At 43.4% G+C, this 25,691-nt stretch overlaps 1 protein-coding gene across 1 annotated transcript in view; it reads left to right on the forward strand.

Moving 5' to 3' along the window:
- Window positions 1–7,768: 7,768 nt before the first annotated feature.
- Window positions 7,769–25,691, forward strand: part of AVIL (advillin) — a gene marked incomplete at both ends in the record, with an annotated part of 28,576 nt that continues 10,653 nt past the window's right edge. The window contains 12 exons of the mRNA XM_081315496.1: window positions 7,769–7,834; window positions 9,826–9,900; window positions 10,965–11,161; window positions 11,819–11,927; window positions 12,042–12,152; window positions 14,107–14,312; window positions 15,395–15,473; window positions 16,205–16,303; window positions 17,644–17,797; window positions 18,664–18,764; window positions 19,668–19,805; window positions 24,912–25,070. Coding sequence (XP_081171622.1) covers window positions 7,769–7,834; window positions 9,826–9,900; window positions 10,965–11,161; window positions 11,819–11,927; window positions 12,042–12,152; window positions 14,107–14,312; window positions 15,395–15,473; window positions 16,205–16,303; window positions 17,644–17,797; window positions 18,664–18,764; window positions 19,668–19,805; window positions 24,912–25,070 — 1,494 coding nt within the window. The remainder of the gene's footprint in view (window positions 7,835–9,825; window positions 9,901–10,964; window positions 11,162–11,818; window positions 11,928–12,041; window positions 12,153–14,106; window positions 14,313–15,394; window positions 15,474–16,204; window positions 16,304–17,643; window positions 17,798–18,663; window positions 18,765–19,667; window positions 19,806–24,911; window positions 25,071–25,691) is intronic.

The raw sequence follows: 25,691 nt of genomic DNA on the forward strand, positions 1-25,691 counted from the left end.
ATCACGACAAACTGATCCAACAAATCCCGGAAAATGTCGTTCATGAAATGCTGAAACACAGCGGGGGCGTTGGTCAGGCCAAACAGCATCACCGTGTACTCAAAATGTCCATAGCGAGCACCAAACGCCGTCTTCCACTCATCACCCGGCCGAACTCTGACAAGGTTGTAAGCTCCACGCAGGTCCAGTTTCGTGAAGATCTTAGCCTCCCGGAGTCGGTCCAAGAGTTCGGGGATGAGGGGCAGCGGGTAACGATTACGCACCGTGATGGCATTGAGTTTCCTATAATCACAGCAAAGCCGCAATTCGCCCGACTTCTTTTTGATGAAGAGCACGGGTGCAGACACTGGCGAGGACGAGGGCTGGATGAAACCGCGAGCCAAATTCTTCTCCAGAAAGTCCCGCAATGCAGCCAAATCGGGGTCCGACATGGCGTACAAACGCCCCACTGGGAGAGGCGCATCAGGGACTAAATCAATGGGGCAGTCATAGGGCCTGTGCGGGGGTAATTGATCCGCCTCTGTCTCGCTGAACACATCAGCAAAGTCGGACAGTTCGGGAGGAAAGGAAACCCCTGGGGAGCCCTCCACATGGCCCGCACAGATATGGCGGGAGTGGTCCACGCACTGCAAGCTTGGGAAGGTGACCAAGTTCTGTGACCAATAGATCTGTGGGTCATGCGCCCGGAGCCACGCCAGTCCCAAGACCATGGGGAAATGCAGATCTGAGGTGATATAGAACTGGATGGCCTCCACATGGGAACTGATGGCCATACATAATGGTTGCGTGGCGGCCGTAATTGGCCCAGACAGGAGCACTCGACCATCGATAGTCTCCACTAACATGGGCGGATCCACCGGGCACTGGGGAACAGCCCATTTGGCCACAAATGCTGAGTCCATAAAATTTGTGGTGGCCCCAGAGTCAATTAAGGCATGGACTGGAATCCCCTCTGGCTTGCCAGGAAGGATCAGACGTGCCTCCAATATCAGATGCCGTGGAGGTCCACAGGCAGCATCGGAAACACGTCGCTCAGTGTTGTTGTGGGACGCCCGATCTATCACACCGTCTAGATCGGGCTTGGGGTGTTTCCCGACAGAAAAGTAGGGGACTTTCTCGGGGCAGACTCGGTCACTGATGCCCGCTGTCGCTTCTTTGGGCAAAAAGCAGCCAAATGTCCAGGGTCCCCGCAGTAAAAACACAACCCCTCCGATCGTCGTCTGTTCATTTCAGTCACCGATAGACGAGACCTGGCGGCACCCAGCTCCATTGGCTCCTCCCTTTGAACTGGGGGCTCACGCACAACAGGGGCTGCAGAGGTCTGTGGGGTGGCACGGCGACTCCTTCGCTGCTGCAACCGAGCATCGATCCGCAGGCAGAGATGGATCAGCCCATTCAGGTCTGAGGTAATATCCACACGGGCCAGCTCATCCAACATCTCCTCCGACAATCCATCCTGGAAGGCATCCACGAGCGCAGCCTCATTCCAGGCGGAATCCTGGCTAAGCAGCCGAAAATCGCTGATATAGCCCTGTAGGGGGCGTTGACCCTGCCTCAGAGCTTTCAGGCGACGAGTAGCAGTCTGCGTCTTTATAGGGTCCTCATACATCAGACACATATGATCACAAAGCCCCACAAAGTTGTCCAACAATGGACTAGGTTGAGCCAGCAGAGGCGTGCCCCAACGAGCTGCATCACCCGAAAGAAGGCTTAACACAAACCCCACCTTATCCCGGTCAGTGGGGAAATCAGCTGCTCTCACGCTGATAAAGAGCTGGCATTGTCCCAGGAAAGCAGGAAACAGTTCTGGATTGCCAGTAAATTTATCCAGCATTGCAACTTGGCATTTTCTCCTGGGTGGGGGTGATGGTGGGGGTGCAGCATGGACCTGAGCTTGCAGTTGAGCCACCTGAGCTGCCAGCAAAGTGAGTTGCTGGGTGAGCTGGGCATTCTCAGCACGTAGCTGCTCCATAATATTAGTAAGGGGTGGGAGGCTGAAGGCAAACTGTTCTGTACCAGCCTGCTACCAGCCCTGCAGAAAAGGCAGGGACAACCCCTTTTACAAGAAGGCAAGAGGCTGGAATTACGCCTGCCAAATTTATTGCTACAAAAACAAATAGAACAAGTCACAAACCAAGAAACAGGAGCTTTTCAAGCGGTTGCCTTCAGCAAACCAGCCCTCCCACGCATTCCCCCTTAAATACAGTTCAGGGCGTGGCTTCTCTCTGCCTCCTTCCGAGGAGCCCCATTGCCTTCCTCTGTTTACTCCTGATTGACTGCCTCCTGCGTCGGGCGTCCTTGAACAGGGCCAGCTGTGGGCCAGCTGTGGGTCATCTTCATCCACGCTGTCAGGCTCACACAGCTGGGTCTGCGTCGTGACCAGATGAGAGGGGCCTGGCTGGGGGCTCTCATCAAGCTGTCCAATCCCCTCAGCAAGCTCTTCAACACCCCCCTCCTCCTCCTCCTCCTCCTCCTCTGAGTCGTCCGACCCAACTGCCGAACCCACAGGCTGACCCTGAATCACAACACATACATCCCTCACTCTCCTGAGGCCTCAAAGGTTAAAATTTAGAGGAACTCATCTCCTTTCTGAGCAGCCATTCAGCGCAAGGCTCAAAACTCCCTTTACTACCCTTGCTCCAAATCGGCAAGGTCTGGGAAACCCACGCACAGACACAAGGGGTCTGCTGCCGGCAAGGTGGAGGTTTACCCAGGCCAGGTCCATCGGTCAGGTTAGCTTGGAATCCCATCGCGTGCCAAATTGTTGGAAGAAAAATCTGGTCCAGTTCTAATTCAAAGCTGAGAGAAAGATGCAGAAGGAATCGACCGAATGCAGGCTGAAATTTGGAAAGGACATCTCCATTTGTTTGGTAGCCAGGAACAACCATGATAGTAGCATGTATCTGGCGTGGCTGACAAATTGGGGCCGAGGATAGATGGGCTTTTATACAATTTTGGGGCTTTGTGATTGAGATGCCTGTTCCTGTGCCAGACTGTGTTCTTTAATATTTTAATGGCTGTTGCCAGATTACTATGAGGTCATGTAGGGGTCATGACTGGCTCTATAGGCAAAAAGGGAAATGCAAATCCTAGGTGTTTTGTTTGTTTGAGCTAATCCTGTCAGTTTCTGTTAAGTTTGGAGCAGTAACACAAATACGCGTGAAGGTTACAGTTGGTCTTTATTGGAATGGCAGACTGAAACAAAGCAAACTGGGGAAAGGAGGTTACTTTGGTCCTTTTGTACCTGTCCAGGTGAGCGCTAGCCAATGGATTCAAACCTGGTTTTCCCGCCAAGCTGTCAACCAATGGGCTTGCGAGGTTTTCCCGCCAAACGTGGCTCCTTACCGGAGCTGTCCAGCACAGCGACTCCTGTAGTCGTTATCCTGTATGTCAGTCACATACATTACACCCCTTCCCCCATAAGAACAGACATGCCATCCATTTGTGTTTCCGCCCCCCTTAAGCTATAATGTATAACTACTACTTACTATATATATACTACTTACTACTACTATACTTACTACTACTATAACTACTACTTACTATATATATACTACTTACTACTAACTACTACTTACTCTCAAGACCGCACATAATCTGAGAGGTAGCTCGGGGGTCTGTGTTCCCGGCCTGACCACCTCAGCGTCCTCCCTGAGTCCTGTGTAGTGTTGTTTCCCCGTCTGAGTTGTCTATGTGCCTGGGTATTCCCCTGGTCCTGCTGTTGCTGTGTCTGTGTGGGCCCTATGGTCCTCAGATCAGTGTCCCCACTGCTAGCTTCTGTATCTGATTGGTCTGGATTATCTGATTGGTCAGGGTGTTTGAAATCTGGGTCCTCCAGCTGTGTGGTGCTGTCTGGTGTGTTCTCAGGAGCTCTTCTCCTTACTTGGTCTACATGTCTCCTCCATTGACGGCCCCCTTCCACCCTTACTATGAATGATAATGGCCCCGTTCTATGAATCACTTCCCCCGGCACCCACACGTGTCCAGACCCATAGTTCCTTGCCCAGACCGGTTCTCTGATGTTGAATTCTCTGGGGGGTTTGGGTTGCTCTGTTTCAGCTGCTACCCTGTCGGGGTGAAGTCTGTCCAGTTTTGTGATGAGTCTTCTGCCCCAACGCAGCTCCGCTGGACTCTTTCCTGTGGATGTGCAGGGTGTGGTGTGTTGATGGAGTAAGAATTGTGCTAACCTCTGTCTCCAGTCCCCATGGATGATGCGTTTCAGAGCGTCTTTGGTTGTGCATACCTTGCACTCTGCCATCCCGTTAGACGATGGATGGAACGGGGCAGTCGTGACGTGTCTAATCCCGTTGGTCTTCGCAAACACCTGGAATTCCGTAGACATAAATTGAGGACCGTTATCCAAAACTAACATGTCAGGGAGGCCATGTGTGGCAAAGAGTTCCCTGAGCACTTGGATTGTCCTTCCCGTGGTCATGCTACTTACTGGCACCACCTCCAACCACTTAGAATGGCTGTCCACTACTACTAAGAATGTCTGTCTCTGAAATGGTCCCACAAAGTCAATATGGACTCGGGACCAAGGAGTGTGTGTAACTTCCCACTTGTGGACTGGTGCCTGTGGCTGTTCAGGCCGAGACCTCTGGCAGGTGTAACAACCAGCTACCTGTTCCTCTATGGCCTTGTCCAGTCCCGGCCACCATAGGTAGCTCCTGGCTAGGGCCTTTATTCGCACAATTCTGGGGTGCCCCTCGTGGAGTGAATGTATGACCCTATTCCTCAACTTCTCTGGGATTATGACTTTAGTCACATACATTACAGTTTCCTTGCCTATAATGCTGTTTATTTGGAGCTTCTGGGTGCCCTTTGTTTATGAGTAGAGTGTCTTGGCTTTATGAATGGATACAAAATATCCATTCCTAAAGTCTATCCTTTTCAGGCTTCTGCTTGAGGCTGTTTTGCTATAGTCGAAGGGCTGGGGGTGGCTTTCTGCCTTGGTTAAGGAGATTTTCCTCCTGCTTTAGGGGAAATATTATATTCTGCCTCTTCTAATATTTTCTACAATATTTTATTCTGGGCAGGGGGGCCTTTCCCATGTAATGAAACATCTGCAAGAAAAGATCAGAGAGCATCAAGGACCCCTCAGTTCAATCCTGACCTACAAATATTATCTTCTAGAGGTCCATATCTTACATTATGGGAAGATATACAATGATAAAAATAGAGAAATCTCCTGGCCTCCCCGCTCAAAAGGGGAAGCGGAAATCATGTGAAATATCATGTACCAGAGGATGACATGATATAACATCTGTATCTCTGTTCCGAGAATTTGATGGAAGCTAGACCATTCCAATAGATTCTATACTGTATATCAGGGGTCTTCAAACTTGGCCCTTTTATGACTTGTGGACCTCAACTCCCAGAATTCCTCAGCCAGTGTGCCTGGCTGAGGAATTCTGGGAGTTGAAGTCCACAAGTCATAAAAGGGCCAAGTTTGAAGACCCCTGCTGTATACCCTTTTCTGCAACCCTGTGAAGCAGAGAGCTCCTAAAAACAAATGCACTCTTTGGGACTTGGTGTATCAAAATTTAAGTTAATGCTTAACTGGACTCTGCTAGCGTGTGAACTGTGCCCACTCTGTGAACAATAGAGAAACAATTGTTTACATGTTCATTTATTTTTTAAAAAATAGACCAGAGGTGCTATACCCCATTCTAGCACAACTCTGTGGTCTCTGAAAATTGCACAAGAACAGGGCATGCTTTTAAGAATAGTTGTTGCTGGGTATTGGTGAATGTTGGCATGCCACCCAAACCTCATGGTGCTTCACCTGTGATGTGCATGTCATAGATTCACCATTATGATATATTGTCATCTAAACTCAATGGCAGAGGCAGTTTGGTGTAATGGTTAAGACAGCAGGCTAGAAACCAGGAAACCCTGAGTTCTACTCTAGCTTAGGCATGAAGGTGACTCCCTCTCAGCCCTAAGAAGGAGACAAGGGCAAACCACTCCTGCATTCTCCCCAGCACTACCACCCACCAAAAAAAATGTTCTTAGAGTCACCAGCACTCTGCTTCTCTCAAGAGTGTCTTTCTTATTACCCGCCTAAAATGTAAGTGGAAAGCCCATAAGATTGTAAAAAAAAAAAAATCCCTCTTTGTCGCTTGTGAGAACTTGGGAGTCTCTGTTGAGAGCCTCTTAGAAACAGGTAGAGGACAAAATTCAATTTGTTTGGATTTCAGTTTTCCCTCTTGAACCCTCAGCCAGTCTCCAGAATGCACTCCCTCGCACACACGGAAATCCCTGTCTCTCCGAATTTACTAGGCAATTCCAGTTGAAAGAAAGGCATGTCATGCTGTGGGTTCATTTTAATGAGTGAATAAAAGTGCATCCCAAATTGTATTTACGTTGGGGAAAATTTCCTGGCAAAAAGCTGACCCTCAAAGGAGAAATGTGTGCACTTTAGATACATGTTTTCCTGGCTGCAAACTGAACTGAAGTTGGGAAGATGAATTGAAGGGTGGGCCGGCAGGTCGGGGATCCCCAGGTTAAAACACGCACAGCAAGAATGCCCCCTAGTGGTTTTCTGTTATACTAAATAACGGTCACTGTAATGAAATTATTACATATCCCCAAAATAGCAATTTTCACATTTATTATAAAAAGCAAACTGTCAAACATTAATAATCACAGTGACAATTGTTATTATAAACTCATTATTCACTTCACAAACTACTATCTTGTGTCTGTCAGAACAGACTGGAACTCATGTGTTTAACAATGCCTTCAAATACTGCTCTGAAAGAGGTGCTAGCCCGTATTTCCTTTGGAAGGCTGCTGGGGGCTGAACTTTTTATTTTTTTTTATTTTTTTTTTTAATCCCATTTATATCGCGCCCTTCTCCGAAGACTCAGGGTGGCTTACAATCTAAGAAGCACAAATCAATGTGCTTAGCAATAGCCTTCATTCTATGTAGATGCCTGCTTATTAGGGCTTTCGCCCCCCCCCCAAGCGGCATTATTACAAAGTCAGCTTATTGCCCCCAACAATCTGGGTCCTCATTTTACCTACCTCAGAAGGATCGAAGGCTGAGTCAACCTTGAGCCTGGTGGGACTCGAACCTGCACTAATTGCAGGCAGCTGGTGTTACTTAAGGAGGCATTAGCCCACTGCTCCACCAAGGCTCTTTTTGCTATTATTTATATGCTGCCTTTGAATGACTGTAGGTGGCTTACAACAATACATTAAATACATCCATAAAGCCTAAACAGTTACAAATATATAAAAAATGTTGCCTCCATAAAACTCAATTCAGCAAAAGACCCATGAAAGAGGGACTTCTTCAGTTGTTCCTTTAAAAAGAAAAGAATAGGGCGGGAGCTGACAGGTCCTCCAGGTGCAAGTTATTCCAACACGAGGGCCTGCCACTGAAGACGCTACTCAGGGGGTCTGCAACCTTGACAACTTTAAGACTTGTGGACTTCAGCTCCCAGAATTCCTCAGACAGCATAGAATTCTGGGAGCTGAAGTCCACAAGTCTTAAAGTTGTCAAGGTTGCAGACCCTTGCACTACTCCATAGGTCTTAACCCACCAAACTCTCTAAGGATGACTACTTGCAGCATGTTCTCTAAGCCAAAAAAGGCAGAATGGGGAGCCTGGAGTGAAGACAGGCCTTTGCGGATGATCCGTGATTGATAATGCTCCTTCAGTGGATGATGTCTCTCAGTGGTTTCATGGGGATGCTAAAGAAGATACCCCTTGTTCTTGCTTGGCAGGTTGTGGATATTCCAAAGACTGGAAGAGAGCATGGCTCTGACCGGCGCCTTCAAGGCTGTAACCAATATGCCTGGACTGATCATCTGGAGAGTTGAGGTGGGATAAATGCAGCTCTTGCCATACTAATTTGAAGGTTTCTGTCTTCTTCCAGATTCACTGTTGAATGTTCGCCATTTCGTTCCATGATGGGCCTCTTTAGAACCTAAAATCTAGGAAGTGACATCCTAGCTAGATTGTAAAAGGTGTTTTACAATTGTTTCATACGATTGGTCTATGGGCCGGTTTATTCATCTGGAGGATATTCGATGTGTCTGAGATTAAATCTGAGTGTTAAATGTACTCTTCCCCCCCCACTGTTTGATGAGTAAAGTTTATGAAAATAGCAGACTCTATAGAAATACCATTTTTAAAACCCCACCTGGCAAAATATGTATAAAGTAGACACAAGGGACTTGCAGTCAGCTTCTTTTAAAATCGAATGTAAAAGATTCAGGGTGCTTATGTTTTTGGACAGAATTAGATGACTCTTGCAGGCAAAGGATAATAGACAATTCAACACCTCTCTCCTCAAATTAGAGAATATGTGGTGAAATATTCATAGCGTAAGAACATAAATATGTCAGTCACTGACCTCTTTCCCTTTTTCCCCATCTGGCATTTTAGGAGGAAATGAAAACAAAAAAGGTCATATTTTTCTACAAAAAGTCTACCTTTCTGCAGCATCTGACTGTAGCCCAGAGCCAAAGGACTAACCTAAGGCACCCATATTTGATTTTGGATGCAGAATTTATCAGTACTGGTAGTCATCGACTTACAACTGTTCATTCAGTGACCGTTCAAAGCTACAGCGGCACTGAAAGAAGTGACTTAAGACCATTGCAGGATCCCTATGGTCACGTGATCAACATTCAGACGCTCAGCAACTGACTCATATTTATGATGGTTGCAGTGTCCCGGGGTCATGTGATGACCTTTTCCAAGTGCAGTGATTCACTTAACAAAGTGGGGCAAAACACACTTTAACAGCTGTCTCACTTGGCAACAAAAATTTTGAGCTCAATTGTGGTTGAAAATCAAGGACTACCTGTACAACTTCTGTACCAGATGGGATGGGCATAGCTTTGAAGTGGCTGTTCTTATTGTTTGTCATTGCATTGAAACCTTTGCAATTGATTGAAAACTTTCCAGATGTCTATCAGAAAATGCCACTCTATACTTTCTGAGCATTCCTTAACTGGACAATTAAAGCCAAAGTAAGCAACAGAAATGTAAGTCTAGTACACTCAGTGCTTTTTTTTGTAAAAGAAAAAGGTGCCGGAACTCACACATGTCATACAACCCGCCTTGCCTACCGTACAAGGTTCCATCCAAAAAAGGTGCCGGAACTCCGTTCTGAGCGTTCTATGACAAAAAAAGCCCTGAGTACACTTAATTACAGTAGAAGGAAACTGCCCTGAATACGCTGATTGGCATCAGGAATGAGGGTTCTCCACCAATAAGCCAATAAACAGACACATTAATGTCGACCTAATTTACCAACCACTGAGAACGAATCAATCCCGAAGGCAGCATTTAAAACAAACAAACAGGCACCCCACCACACAGCAACAAAAATCACCCCCCACCCCCCCCCACAAGAAAATGGACCACATCTCAACAACAGCCGAACAACCCCAAAACAGACCATGACTAAGAGGCAACCAAACCAACAAACACCATTTGCATCACACAGATGATACTTAAAACACCAAAGACTGTGGCCCAGCAACAACAACCAGCCAATCAAACAGCCTGAAACCAGACCATGACTCAGAAAAATCCAGACAAACAACACCACACCAATTTACATCACCCATAAAGGTATTTAAAGGCCAGTGCTCTGACAGACGAACACAATTAAAATCGCACTGAAGATGTCCCTCCGAATGGAGATGAAACATTTGCAGCCAAATCACCAATCTCAGAGATCAAACCAACAGCCCAAGGAGGGATACTTTTAGATTGGAGAGGTTGGACAGAGACCCAATGGGTCAAGATCTTGAGTGAAGCCACGGACACGTCTTTTAATGGTATGTTCTTCTTTCCAGAATATGGATCTAGTATTGGTGCCTCCAAAAACTCATGGCAGCTTCTATGAAGGCGACTGCTATGTTCTCCTTTCAGTAAGTAACTTGAAAGTTGGCTGTGATGCATTTCTGTATAATATAACTTTTTGTGTTTGATTCAATATGCCAGATACTCAAAAAACAATACTAGCAGTCATAGGCCAAACATATCAGATGGATATGAGCATTTTGCCACATGTATTGTAACTGTATAACATCAGAAGAAGACAAATGAGCCAATTCCTGAACTGATTGCTGGCATTGAAGAGCACTATCACAGTTCCAACTGACAAATCCAACCAAGTAAACATCTTCGAGGCATTCCGATCTCTTAATGTAAAACTTTATTGAGTACATCTTTTCAACACGTATGAAAGTAAAACCAGTTCTGCCAAGACCCCACCCAATCCCATATAGTAAAAGTATGGAATTCTCCCTCCTCCCTCTTGGTCAGGTCACGTTGCCCAATTAAGTGAAAAAATATTGTTATGAGAAAGTGTCTCTGCGTCTGGCCAGACACCTGGTGCTCTGTCCTTGATTCTCACATTCTGGCTTCTTGATCTTTGAAGTCTGCATTCCAACCCCTTTCCATCCCCCCAAGTTCATTGGCAAGCTGAGAAGCGATAATTGTTGCACCAGCAAAACTGTGCTTCGAAACTTGACAAGCCCAGTGAAGGAGGTCTTTACTCTCTACTGTACAGCTAATAGTTCTTTAACCTTTAGAGAAGTATTTCTCAACCTTGGCAGCCAGAGGATGCATAGACTTCGACTTTCAACTGGTTGGGGAATTCTGGGAGTTGAAGTCCATACACCTTCAAGCTGCCAAGGCTGAGAAACATGCTTTAAACTTGGGAGTTTGAACCTCAGATTATCTGCAAATAAAGTTCTGCCATTCAGTTCTCTAGCAGTAATATTAACGTACCACTAGGATTAAAAAATATATATTTTTGGACTTTTGGTACAAACTCATAGAAATACTAAGATGGAAACATCCCAGATACTGAGATACTTTATTTATTTTGAAGGAATATAAAAGGTACAGGTACCCCAGTTTTTTACAATCACCACGTGTTCAGCTTCCATCGGCTTTATGTGCTTCATAACCTTTATCCTACCTGCAGACCCGTAAATCAGGCAACATCATCTCCTATGATGTTCACTACTGGATTGGAAGGCGCTCTTCACAAGATGAGCAGGGGTCTGCTGCCATTTATACCATCCAACTGGATGACTATCTTGGCGGAGTCCCAGTGCAGCACCGGGAGGTGCAAGACTATGAATCTGACCTCTTCAAGGGCTACTTTAAGAAAGGGGTCATGTGAGTATCTTGATCTTTGCCAAAAGGCTGAGAAGGTCATTTGAGAAGAAGGCCATGGGGTGGGGTGGGGGGGCAGGCTTTCTTTAATGGTGAATATGATGTGTGTCTGTATTTGCTTCAATGTCAGTTATGGCATTTCACACCACCAAGTTGCGGAATGATACTTTGAAGTGCTGATATTGTGAATACTTGTTTTCTTCCCACAATATGCCCTTTTGCTTTTATTAGAATTATCTGTGAGCCGAGTTCAAGGGGGATGCATTACTTAATCCAACCACTAGATGGAGATAGTCAAGCCACAGTAGGTATTTAAAAACAGGCTTTCCCACTGTGGATTTGAAACACCCCCCCTGCCCCCACCCATCCTTGTCAGCAATTGACAGAAAACTATACCGGTGGAAATTGGCTGTCCCCGTTCCTGATGGGGTAATCTGCGCTTCCTCCGCTCCCCGTCCCTGCAGTCTCCTGAATTTCCCTGAAACAATTAGTCACCAGGCCTCATGCACACAGGTGGTATTAGTTGTATAAATAAATCTCTAAGGGTCATCTTTGGCCCTCTTTAGCATGAAATCGAAATTAAGCATTCTTAATCCTCAGTAACTGTTATCTAGCCTATCTGGCTATCGTATCCTTTCCCTTTCTTTTTCACTTGGACAGTTACAAGAAAGGAGGCCGGGCATCTGGCTTCAACCATACAGAGACCAATGTCTACAATGTCAAGCGGCTTCTACACGTCAAAGGGAAAAGGAGCATTATGGCCAGAGAGGTGAGCCTGAGGCCCAACCAGGGTTTGACTCCTACATTTCACGTAAGCCACACATGGTGATTGGCTGCCTCTTTTGATCCCTCCCTGTCTGCTCTTGTACCTCCTCACCTGCAGGTGGAGATAAGCTGGGACAGCTTTAACCTTGGTGATGTGTTCCTCCTAGATTTGGGTAAAATCATTGTCCAGTGGAATGGCCCAGAAAGCAACAAGCAGGAGCGGCTGAAGGTATTGTTTTACCGCTGACCAAAAGGGTAGCAGGATGGTTTGGATTGTGGAACTTCTCCTCGTCTGAGACTCTATGACACATGGGAATTTTGCAAAACTTTCTCTTCGCTCCTGTTGTCCCTGGGTCAGATCTGTCCCTTCTTAAGGTCCTATTGGCCACGGAGTGGAGAAGAGAAGAATTCAATCGCCGAAGATTCTTCCCTTGCAGAGAAAAGGGGGGGGGGAAATTGTAAGACAAATGGAAGACAAACACTCCTTTGTTATATTTGTTCCAATAGCATCACGGACATAGATTGTTTTGTTAAATAGCGGGTTCTTCGGCGCAGGAATGAAGACGAGGTAGCTGAGTATAGGGAAACTCATATTTTATTTTGTGCAGAATCTGTACTGAGCAAATGACTGCAACTAGCTGCAATATATAGTCTAGCCCCTAGGCGGCAGCCAATAGGTTTGAAACAACCATTGCCGCCTAAGGATAGCCAATTGTAGCGCTGGAGACTTGTAGTCTGGGTTTCTGGAGAGCCGTTAGCTGCTCCAGCAACCGACGTGTTATTACTATGAGCCCAGTACATAACAGTTTTAATATATCAGTTTCTGTGGATGTGAGATATAGAACTTTCTTTGAGCTGAAGACCTTATTCCAAATCCAGAAATTGCTAGGATAAAAAAAAATGGGGCTGTCCCAAACTGAAAACTAAATTTAATATTTAATGAAATCATTTCCTATCATTTTAATATAAATTAAATCAATGTCCTTATCAAGATTTTCATGTGTTTAACCATTTCTCTCTCTCTTACTGCACACAAATGAAGATTTTAGGGGTAGCATTTAGTGTTGTGTGGGGTCCTTGGTGTTTTCTGAGCTTGGCGGTTTTCTTGCAGATGTTCCATTGCCAAATTAGGTAACATCACAAGTGCCTAGTATGGTAATGAAACATATGCAAGAAAACAACCAAACTCAGAAAGTAACAAGGACCCCACATTTCAACCCTGAGCTATAAATATTCCCTTCTATTTAGTGTTTTTGTTTTTGGAGCATCACACCTAAGGCCTTTGCAGCTACATGGATCTCTAGAGCTTCATCTTGTGTATCTGTGGAGTACATGAAGCCACAGAGAGCTAAAAGAAGTTATGAAATGAGCTGTATCTGCTTATGGTAACACCGTGGCAAGCATAACTCGGAGGAAGAGTGTATGGTTGGGATGCAAAAGGTCTTGGGTACCATCCCTACAAATTTCAGAAAAGGCAGAGACAATTTGAGGTTATCTGAAAGACCATCTCTTCCCTGAGAGACATCTACCAGTCCCATTAGGTCTGCAGAGAGACATGCGGTGGGTCCTGTCTGCAAAGGTGTTCCATCTGACAGGGTCTAGGTAGGAGATGAGCCTTTTCTGCCATGGCATCCACCTTCTTATGCATAATCCTTCCTGGGGTGAGGTTAGCCCCATCCCTTATGGCCTTCCATAAAGTTCTCAAAATGTGTTTGTTTTCAGCAAGCCTGGGGATCTCCTGGTAATAGGAAAGCTGCACGCTGGTTATATTGCATGTAAACATATTCCCTCTCAAGGCCTTCTTTATCAGTGTTTATACCTTTAATGGGTTTACAAAATGTTTTAATTCTTGGTTTTTACTGTACAGTCATTTTGGGTGAGATGGCTGGCCCTATAACTTTGACAAATAAAATAAATAAATAAATTACCTAATACAGTACATAGAGGTCTTCAAACTTGGCCTTTTTATGACTTGTGGACTTCAACTCCCAGAATTCCTCAGCCAGCGTGCCTGGCTGAGGAATTCTGGGAATTGGAGTCCACAAGTCATAAAAGGGCCAAGTTTGAAGGCCCCTGACATAGAGAATCAATGCCACCCAAGATCCACTGAACTGACCTAGACAACAGGCCAATAGTCCAATTGCATACGAGGCAACTTCCCATGTCCCTTCTTTCTTTATTAGGCTATGCTTCTTGCCAAAGATATCCGCGACAGAGAACGTGGAGGCCGTGCTGAAATTGGGGTCATAGAGGGTGATGATGAAGAAGCCAGTTCAGATTTGATGAAGGTGTTGGAGAGTGAGCTGGGAGAAAGGACTCACAAAATTGAACCTGCCGTTTCTGATGAGATAGTGGATCAACGGCAGAAGGCCAGCCTCTTCCTCTATTAGTATGTTGAAAAGTTTTTACTTGTGGCCAAGACTTGACCATAGGTGATGCAGCCATTGTACAACGAGGCTCGACTATGAATATAAATGATACTTCCATTGAAAAGATGTTATATTACTCATAGATGGAGGTGGATTGGAAGAATACAAAAATTGCCAAATTCAGCTTTTGACAACACTTTGAAAAGGAAAGGAAAAGTGAGATTTGGGGGAAACTGGAGTGCCTTACATGGAGGTTTGTAGAATTTGGTGTGTCAAGGCAAGGAGAGAGGAAAAATGAAAGAGATGGCAACTGAAGGGAAGGGAAGTGGAGCCGACATGCAGAGTGATGGTAGAGACAGATTAATGTCAGCCAGGCAAGAAAAGCAGGAATAAGTATGTCGATCTTGATAAAATAAACCTTATTGGACCAAATTTGTAGATCTGTGAATGGTTTTGAAACCAAAACCAAAATTATCTCTGAAGCTACTGTAGTTATCTTTGAAACTATCTCTGAAGTTTATCGGAACTTCTTCACTGCTGCTACTTACTTGATAGGAAGCTATTTTTCCCAAATTTTTTTTATTTTAAATACAGGTTTTAAATCTGTAAAATTATAGTCAGATTGTAACTTAACACACATTTTTGATCTAGGTCAGGGATATATACTTGCTGAACATTCACAAATCATTCCACCGTGCCAGATCATAGTTAATACAATCAGAAGCTAAATACCAAGACATTAAAACAGAAAAGGAGCAGCTGATGAATCACACAACTGAACAATAGTTTCTCTGGATGGATTCATACATGCTTATACATCAGTTATTTATAGTAACTCAGTTGGCCCCTGCATTAGAGATGGAATGGTAATTGTCTCTTTGGAAATGGGAAGTATTGATATAGGTATTTGATTTGTAATGGTTAATTTACTCTTAATCAATCAATTTACATGTACCTGTGTGACCTCAGAATCAAACTTCACACTAGATACTCTGGGAAGAATGAATCAAATATGTAAGGAATTCTAAAAGAAATAGTTAAGGAATTCTGCCATTTCCAACACTCAGACTAACCAACCAAGCAATTTTCTCTTCTTTTCTAGTGTTACAGACTCTGGAGGGCAAATAGAAATTACAGAAGAAGCCAAACGTCCTCTCAGGCAGGAATTATTAAACCACAACGTAAGTCTAAGATTGACATGGCATAGGTGGTGCTAAATTGAGCTTCTTAGCTCCAAAACATCAAGAGAGTAGCCTGTTGGATTATTACATAAAGTGGATTGAAGCTCTACATTCTTTTGCTGACAATGTTTCCCTAGAAATATTGGATTAAAATCCAAACATATGGCAAACATACGAGGCTGTGTTTTGGCACAAGATTTTGGAGACATAAGTTTGTGTTTGCTATGGTCAATTTAATCGCAGTTTAGTCAGAAAGCCCTATTTTCTGCCAAATGATATTCTTGGATATGAGCCAGACAGCTTGGAGATTTGAGCAATTGGCTAGGCTAAAATGTGACTGGCTGAGTTGTATCACAGTGGGTTGCGTGAATATAGCTGGGAATACCTGAATGCTACAAGTGGAAATATTTGTTCACTTGTCTGTCATTTGCTGCTCTCTACAATAAACTTGACCTTATCCTGCTACTACACAAAATGTATCAAATATTTTTGCTCACTGTCCAGTTTAAGTTTGGCATTAGAGAGGGGCCTTAGATGTGCTTCAGCCTTTGCTGAAGAGGGATTTCTGGGAAGACTAAGACTCCTGCCTTAAAACCTGCCTTTCCCAATGACTGTAAAACCAATTCAGCAGCCACTGAAAGCCATTTTTCCACTGATTTGAACTATTTTTTTTGCAGTAAATGATTTAAACTATTTATACCATGTTCTTAATTATCTTCTTTTGGCCTTAGGATTGCTACATTCTGGATCACAGTGGGATAAAAATCTATGTCTGGAAGGGAAAAGGGGCCACCAAGTTGGAGAAACAAACAGCCATGTCAAAAGCCCTGGTATGGTGGAACAATCCAACTCAACTGTCCGCTTCCTAATTTTCTCTTTTTAAAATTAGATTCTAAATAGATTTCTTAAGGAAAGTAAAGCTTACATGCTCCAGTTGCTAGTGGTGTGAAATATTTAAAAGAATTATAACACACTTATGTGTGTTTAAGATCAGTGTTAGTTCGCAACAGGCTCTATTCTAATAGAACAACACAAGCACAAATGGACAGCCATTTGTCTGAAATGGTATAGGGCAGGGGTGTCAAACTGCCGGCCCATGGGCCGGACATGTCATCAGGAAACCGTGCCCACCCCATTGCTGGCAATGGAGAAAAAGCTCCAATATGTCTCGGGATGTCACATGACGTTGCGAGTTTGACATGTCTGGTATAAGGTTTCCTGCCTGAACAGGGGGTTGGACTAGATGACCTCCAATGTACCTTCCAACTTTTTATTGTTGTTGTTCTTGTTATTATTGTTATTATTATTATGCCTTTGCAGGTTGTATACACACAGTGATCACTAGATAGAGCAGGATCTTCAGCAGGCCAATTGTATGCATGAACTACTGCTTAGATCTGCCCAGGGAAACTCTGAATCAGCCCTGTAAGACAGCAGAGTGAGAATCTTAGGTAACTTTGCTGCCATCTTGTGGTTGTCTGAAGTTTTGCAGCCCAGATATGATAATATGTCTAAGAAAAATTACTGGAGAGAAAAGGCAAACCATATACTTCTATCATATTTTTCCCCTTTGGGGTCTGCAGTGTTACACAAACAGCAGAAAAGAAGTAAGACATAGTAAGCCAAAAAAAAATACAGCATATGGAAAAGGAAAGAAAATACAGGTATATTTGATTTATACTATCACTATTCACTCTGCTTCTATGGAACCTTTGCTCATGGCAAACCATCTTTGCTTGCACCCCATCCATACTCTCCTTTGTGTATTCCCTTTTATTTTTAAAAAGTTTTGTAGGATTTTGTCATCTCTGTTTGACCACAATTTTCTTCATCTTCTTTCCTTTGACCTGCTCTCCTAAATCATTTCTTTACGACCCAATCACCTCAAAAGACTTTTTTCCTCTGCTGATCACTGATTTGGATTCAATCCAGGTTAATTCATCACCCTTTCGAAAGGCTTTCTTTTATCATACATACTTCAGATGTACTCCATTCTCATGGCATTTGACTTACTCACCCACACAATTCTCACTTCCCTAGAATCAAGTCAGCAGAATCATGCTTACATACAGTAAATAGCCGTTTTTGCTTCTGTTATCTAATTTGGCACAACAGAGTTTAAGTATATTGTGGAAACAGAGTTGTTCTGCCATTTGTCTGGTTCCTGTAGGAATTTATTAGGAAGAAAGGCTATCCTCCCAGCACCAATGTGGAGACTGTACATGATGGAGCAGAGTCGGCCATGTTCAAGCAGCTGTTTCAGAACTGGAAAGTCCAGGAACAGACCGTAGGGCTAGGAATAGCCTACAACGCAGGAAGAATCGGTAAGAAAGATCTTGTGGCTGAATACGACGCCAAATGCCATCTGAAAAGAGAATTAAGTAACATCCTCATCTGACCCTTTCCTGCGGTTGAAACCAACTTGTAACAAGGCTTCAGGCCTACAAAAATTCAGACTGCCATTAGATGGCACCAAAGAATTAGGGCTCTCTGGGATTTTTTGCTGCTATTTAGCGATCACCTCAAGTTATAGAGAGTAAATTTGGTATACTAGCTAAGTGCTGGGCTAGAAACCAAGAGACTAGTCCTTCCGTGGTCATGAAAGCAGGCCAGGTCCTGCTTTGCAGTCCAAACAACCTCACGAGGATCATGTGAGGAAAATAGGAGGTGGAAACATTATATGTGGCATCCTGAGTTGTAGAAAGTAAAGGTAGAATCTAAATATAATGATTTCCATACTGAAACTATCTCATCAACATGATCTGGGGATGGATGGAATTTTTAGGATGAAAGCATGAGCATTACATGCGCACAAACACACACACACACACACACACACCACTGCTGTAGGCTGGAAGTATGAATTGGGACCCCTCAGCTGTTCAGTCATTATTCACCTCTGCACAAATCCTTGCTCCAGTCCTCAAAACAGATAGCGACAATCTGTCTCTCCCTCTATTCCTCCCTAATATTGCAATTCTCAAGAGGGAGATACTCAGTGGCTCAGCAATCTCTGGAGGGCCACCTATTCTTCTTGCCTAATTCAGGCCCATCTGATTTGTGATGTGCCTCTATTTAATCATGATGTTTAAATGCCTTTGATTTCTTTAATTTCACCCATCTTCCTGTGAGAGCATGCTTTCCACCTTACAGAGCTCTGGTCTAAAATGATCCCATCCTTCCTTTCAAGCTAAGGTGAGCCAGGAGGGATTTGATGTTTCGGCTTTGCTTGCTTTGCCACAGTTGGCAGCCCAGGAGAGGATGGTAGACGACGGGGAAGGAAAAGCTGAGGTGAGAGTTACAATTTCTATTCTGCTGTGGAAGCTGGATTTTCTCTGTTGACTTTCTTGCGAATATAAACCAACTTCTTTTTTTCCTGTTTCTTAAACTGAATTTTCTTGATAGGAAATAGCGAATTCTGTAGGCACAGAGATGCTGTTTTGACAACATAGCACCGTCATCATGCCAGGCATGATATATTCTGAGGTCTGTAAAAGCACTCCGTGACGTCATGCTGACCACATGTCCGTGGAAACATCTTCGGACAGTGCTGTATCAATGGCCTTGAAATGGAGATGAGCACCGCCCCTAAAGTCAGCAACGACCAGCGGAGTAAAATCTGCAGGGACTCCACTTTACGTTCCTATTATATAGACTGGTTTTAAAATATGAGTGTTTGTCTCTTTGCTTTTGACATTTGGAGGGATCCATATCTGTGCTTATACATATGAAAGGTCACAAATGCTAGAATGTTGGAAGCATGAAAAATATGCCTGCTGGAATCTGGTGTGCTTCCAGATGAAACTATTAATGTGAAAACACATTTGTCTTCTTCACAGGTTTTTACTGAAAGTCCAGACAGAGTTATCATCAATTTCTAACTATCCCACATTTTCCTATCATTTCATGTATGTTCTTTTTTTTTTCATTGCAAGTAAGGATTTATAGGAAATATCTGTAATATCTATGCAGGTCTTGACATGTTAGTTAGTCAACAGGTGTAGGTAAGGTTGTGCATCCATTCCAACTACCAGTCCACAAAGCAAGTGCCTTGTGGTGTTTTTGTTGTTGTTGCTGTTGTTACTACTACTACTACTACTACTACTATTCTGGACTGTCTCAACAAGTCAAAAGTTAGGAAGGCTACAAATTTTTTCCAACAGCTATATGTATCCTTTGTTTCGTCACCTCTAGGTCTGGAGAATTGAGAACCTGGAGTTGGTAGAAGTGGAGAAACAATGGCATGGATTTTTCTATGGTGGAGATTGCTATTTAATCCTGTATACCTATGAATTGAAAAATAAGCCACATTACATACTTTACATTTGGCAGGTAAGTGTAGAATCTCTAATGTATAGCTTCTTCACAGGTGTCCCAAAGGTGCTTTTTCAAAAGGCAACTGGACTTTCTTGTTTTTTCCTTGAGGACATTTTGCTTCTCATCCAAGAAGCTTCTTCAGTTCTTGCTTTGAACTGAAGAAGCTTCTGGGATGAGAAACAAAATGTCTTCAAGGAAAAAAACACCAAAAGAAGTCCAGTTGGTTTTTTGAAAAAGCCTCTCTGGGACAACTATAACCTGGATGACTGAGAATCTCCATAGACATTCTTAACAGGTCAATTTCTTTAAATTCAGACCAGGACTGAATTGCCCTTAACTGACATAATTGAACTACATTTCAAGATTTACTTATTGCTCATTCCAATTATCCCAAATTGGGTGAAAGTGGGTTTTGTTTTGGTAATAACACATGAACCTATCACAACAGGGATATTTAAATTGACTTAAAGTGTTTTCCCTACATTGGGTAAAAAGGACATTCTGCTAGGGGGTTTGGGCTCATGAAGGAAAAGAATTGGGAAGCACTGACTTACACACTAGGCAATGAAAGAATTATTCTCCAAGGCCTAAGAATATTTAGGTTGTACTAGAATTTGCTATAAAGTGATTTGTTTCCTTGAGCCCTCCCTGAATCTTCCTAGGTCCACAATTGTTGTTGTTGTTAGTTGCGAAGTCGTGTCCGACCCATCGCGACCCTATGGACAATGTTCCTCCAGGCCTTCCTGTCCTCTACCATCTTCTGGAGTCCATCTAAGCTCACGCCTACTGTTTCAGTGACTCCATCCAACCACCTCATTCTCTGTCGTCCCCTTCTTCTATTGCCCTCAATCTTTCCCAGCATTAGGCTCTTCTCCAGTGAGTCCTTCCTTCTCATTAGGTGGCCAAAGTATTTGAGTTTTAGCTTCAGGATCTGGCCTTCTAAAGAGCAGTCAGGGTTGATCTCCTCTAGGACTGACCGGTTTGATCGCCTTGCAGTCCAAGGGACTCGCAGGAGTCTTCTCCAGCACCATAGCTCAAAGGCTTCAATTCTTTGGCGCTCAGCCTTTCTTATGGTCCAGCTTTCACTGCCATACATTGCAACTGGGAAGACCATAGCCTTGACTATACGCACTTTTGTTGACAGGGTGATGTCTCTGCTTTTTAGTGTGCTGTCTAGATTTGCCATGGCTTTCCTCCCCAGGAGCAAGCGTCTTTTAATTTCTTGGCTACAGTCCCCATCTGCAGTGATCTTGGAGCCCAGGAAAACAAAATCTGTCACTACCTCCATTTCTTCCCCATCTATTTGCCAGGAATTGAGAGGGCCAGAGGCCATGATCTTGGTTTTCTTAATGTTAAGTTTCAACCCAAGTTTTGCACTCTCCTTCTTCACCCGCAACAAGAGGCTCTTTAGTTCTTCTTCACTTTCTGCCATTAGAGTGGTATCATCTGCGTATCTTAGGTTGTTGATATTTCTTCCAGCAATCTTAATTCCAACTTTTGATTCATCTAGCCCTGCCTTTCTCATGATGTGCTCTGCATATAAGTTAAATAGGCAGGGTGACAGTATACAGCCTTGCCGGACTCCTTTCCCAATTTTGAACCAATCAGTGGTTCCGTGTCCAGTTCTCACTGTTGCTTCTTGACCCGCATATAGGTTTCTCAAGAGACAAATAAGATGGTCTGGTACTCCCATCTCTTTAAGAACTTGCCACAGTTTGTTATGATCCACACAATCAAAGGCTTTAGCATAGTCAATGAAGCAGAAGTAGATGTTTTTCTGGAACTCCCTAGCTTTCTCCATGATCCAGCGTATGTTAGCAATTTGATCTCTAGTTCCTCTGCCTCTTCGAAATCCTGCCTGTACTTCTGGTAGTTCTCGATCCACATACTGCTGAAGTCTAGCTTGTAGGATTTTAAGCATGACTTTACTAGCATGAGAAATGAGTGCAATGGTGCGATAGTTTGAACATTCTTTGGCACTGCCTTTCTTTGGAATTGGAATGTAAACTGATCTTTTCCAATCCTGTGGCCACTGTTGAGTTTTCCAAATTTGCTGGCAAATTGAGTGTAGCACTTTTACTGCACTGTCTTTTAAGATTTTGAATAGCTCAGCTGGAATACTGTCACCTCCACTAGCTTTGTTGTTGCTCAGCTTTTCTAAGGCCCACTTCACTTCACATTCTAGGATGTCTGGCTCGAGGTCAGTGACCACCTCATTGTGATTATCTGGGACATTAAGCTCATTCTTGTATAGTTCTTCTGTGTAATTTTGCCACCTCTTCTTAATCTCTTCTGCCTCTGTTAGGTCCCTACCATTTTGGTCCTTTATCATGCCCATTTTTGCATGGAATGTTCCCTTCATCTCTCCAATTTTCTTGAAAAGATCTCTGGTCCTCCCTATTCTATTGTTTTCTTCTATTTCTTTGCACTGTTCATTTAAGAAGGCATTCTTATCTCTTCTAGCTATTCTCTGGAATTCTGCATTCAATTGGGCATATCTATGTTTTTCTCCCTTGCCTTTCGCTTTCCTCCTTTCCTCAGCTATTTGCAAAGCTTCCTCAGACAGCCATTTTGCTTTCTTGCATTTCTTTTTCTTTGGGATGGTTTTGGTTGCTACCTGTTGTACAATGTCGCGAACCTCTGTCCATAGTTCTTCAGGCACTCTGTCTATCAGATCTAATTCCTTAAATCTATTTGTCACCTCTACTGTATATTCAACAGGGATATGATTTAATTCGTACCTGAGTGGCCTAGTGCTTTTCCCTACTTTCTTCAGTTTAAGCCTAAACTTTGCAAGGAGAAGCTCATGGTCTGAGCCACAGTCAGCTCCTGGTCTTGTTTTTACCGACTGTATAGAGCTTCTCCATCTTTGGCTGCAGAGCATATAGTCAATCTGATTTCTGTGTTGACCATCTGGTGATGTCCATGTGTAGAGCCGTCTCTTGGGTTGTTGGAAAAGAGTGTTTGCTATGACCATCGTATTCTCTTGACAAAATTCTATCAGCCTGTGCCCTGCTTCATTTTGTACTCCAAGGCCAAACTTGCCTGTTATTCCAGTTATCTTTTGGCTTCCTACTTTAGCATTCCAATCCCCCATGATGATAAGGACATCATTTTTTGGTGTTACTTCTATAAGGTGCTGTAGGGCTTCATAGAACCGGTCAATTTCATCCTCTTCAGCACTGGTGGTTGGGGCATAGACTTGGACTACTGTGATATTGAATGGTTTCCCTTGGATTCGAACTGAGATCATTCTGTCATTTTGAGGATTGTATCCCAGTATTGATTTTCCTACTCTTTTATTAACTATGAAGGCTACTCCATTTCTTCTGAGGGATTCTTGCCCGCAGTAGTATACCTGATGGTCATCTGAATTAAATTCACCCATTCCTGTCCATTTTAGTTCGCTGATACCTAAGATGTCGATGTTCAGTCTTGTCATCTCTTGTTTGACCACGTCCAGCTTTCCTTGATTCATGGATCTTACATTCCAGGTTCCTATGGAGAAAAAATCTTTACAGCATCGGACTTTCCTTTCACCACCAGACACATCCACAGCTGAGCGTCCTTTCGGCTTTGGCCCAGTCGCTTCATTCTTTCTGGCGCTACTAGTACTAGCCCTCTGCTCTTCCCCAGTAGCATATTGGACGCCTTCCGACCTGAGGGGCTCATCTTCCAGCGTCATATCGTTTTGCCTTTTGGTACTGTCCATAGGGTTTTCATGGCAAAGATACTGGAGTGGGTTGCCATTTCCTTCTCCAGTGGATCACGTTTTGTCAGAACTCTCAGCTATGACCTGTCCGTCTTGGGTGGCCCTGCACGGCATAGCTCATAGCTTCATTGAATTACGCAAGCCCCTTCGCCACGACAAGGCAGTAATCCATGAAGGGGAGGTCCACAATATATATTAGCAATTTCAAGAGAATGTCCTCCATAGAGTCTATGGAGAATCTCAGTCATCCAGGTTGTCCCAAGAGCTGAAGAAGCTTCTTGGATGAGAAGCGAAACATCTTCAAAAAGAAACACAAAAAAGTCCAGTTGCCTCCTGAAAAAAAGCACCTTTGGGTCTTCCATATAGATGGCACTGGAAACCCTGATTTGGAGCCAGATCTGGAACAGGCCCAGATCTTTATTTCTGTGTCATTGCCTTGTTCAAATCCTCCCCCCCTCGCCACCCCTCACATGTTTTTAGCTGTAAAGGAGAAAAAATAAGGATAAATGTCAAAATTTCAGTGAGACAACTGATATGAGGACAGAGACAGCACTTTTCAAATTTGCTGATTTCATCATAGTTGTCTAAACTATGATGAAATCATAGAGACCGAATCTCCACAGACATCTCATCATAGTGTTTTACAACTGAAATGTCAGAGCTAGTTGGGAATAAAGATGTCATATTTCCTTGTGAAGTAGATTTATCATCTCTTGCAATTAATCCAAAGTGTTAGTAGCTACTCTTATAAAATCTGAATTCAAATCTCTCCCTAACAAGCTTAGATAGACATGGAGAGATTTTACCTACATAAAAGTTTTGTGAAGTAGATTAGACAGAGGGATCCTGATGTTACCATCAGCCAGTGATTATAGGGCTAAATGAAGATTTGAACCCAGATCTCTCCAGTCTAATTCCAAGACCACTAATGAGATATCTCAGGGGCTGCCACAAAGAAGAGGGAGTCAAGCTATTCTCCAAAGCACCTGAAAGCAGGACAAAAAGCAATGGATGGAAACTAGTCAAGGAGAGAAGCAACCTAGAACTAAGGAGAAACTTCCTGACAGTTAGAACAATTAACCAGTGGAACAACCTGCCTCTAGAAGTTGTGAATTCTCCAACACTGGAAGTTTTTAAGAAGAGACTGGACAGCCATTTGCTTGAAATGGTATAGGGTTTCCTGTCTGAGCAGGGGGTTGGACTAGATGACCTCCAGGTCCCTTCCAACTACTACTACTACTACTACTACTACTAATTATTATTATTATTATTATTATTATTATTATTATTATTATTATTATTATTATTATTATTATTTAATTCTTAACCAATGTACTGTAAGTGTAAGATGACAATAGCAGCTACATATCCTTCCAACTTAAACCATGTGATGTTTTCTTTGGGTCCAGGGACGCCATGCAACAGTGGATGAGCTTGCAGCCTCAGCATATCTTGCTGTGCAAATGGATCAGCAGTTCAATGGGGAACCTGTGCAGGTCCGAGTGAACATGGGCAAGGAGCCACGTCACTTCCTGGCCATTTTCAAAGGCAAGCTTGTTATCTTTGAGGTAGGAAATGGGATCATGCAGCATCTGCTCTCCCACAAAAATCAGGGACTGAAACACAACATTTGATACGCAGCAACGACGATACCCATAGAAGATAAATATTACATTTACTGCAGATCTGACACTCAAGAGAAAATTGATGCAAGATGTTTATTCATGGGGGAGGGGAGGCTTGCCACCGAGCAGATTGCCAAAATAGATAATTCATGCTCAAAAACTGCTGGAAATGCAATAATCAGGTCTGGCTCACTTTTTGCACACAATGACAATGATGTAAAGTTCAAAGACTATGGAAGATTGACTTTTTTCTTCTCACCACTAATTTTCTTGTTAAGCATTTTCTCAAAAAAGCGTACAGAATTGGCTCTGTGGATGCTAAAAGATACTAGGCTACCTTATGCGTCTTACTGTTCATTATAAGTCCTTTGTGAGCATGCTTCAATGTCAAAAAAATAACCTTGCACTTAAATAACTAATCTGTTAATGGGGTTTTTTTAACCTAGAGACCATTTATGGAGTATAATTCTGCACAAAAACATGTACCTCATCTGCAGTTGATTTTTCCTAACATAATACTTTAAACTAATAGATTTTGTCTGATTCAGGATAATAAGGATGGAC

This window comes from Vipera berus, assembly GCF_964194415.1.
Source record: "Vipera berus genome assembly, chromosome: 2".
NCBI lineage: Eukaryota > Metazoa > Chordata > Lepidosauria > Squamata > Viperidae > Vipera > Vipera berus.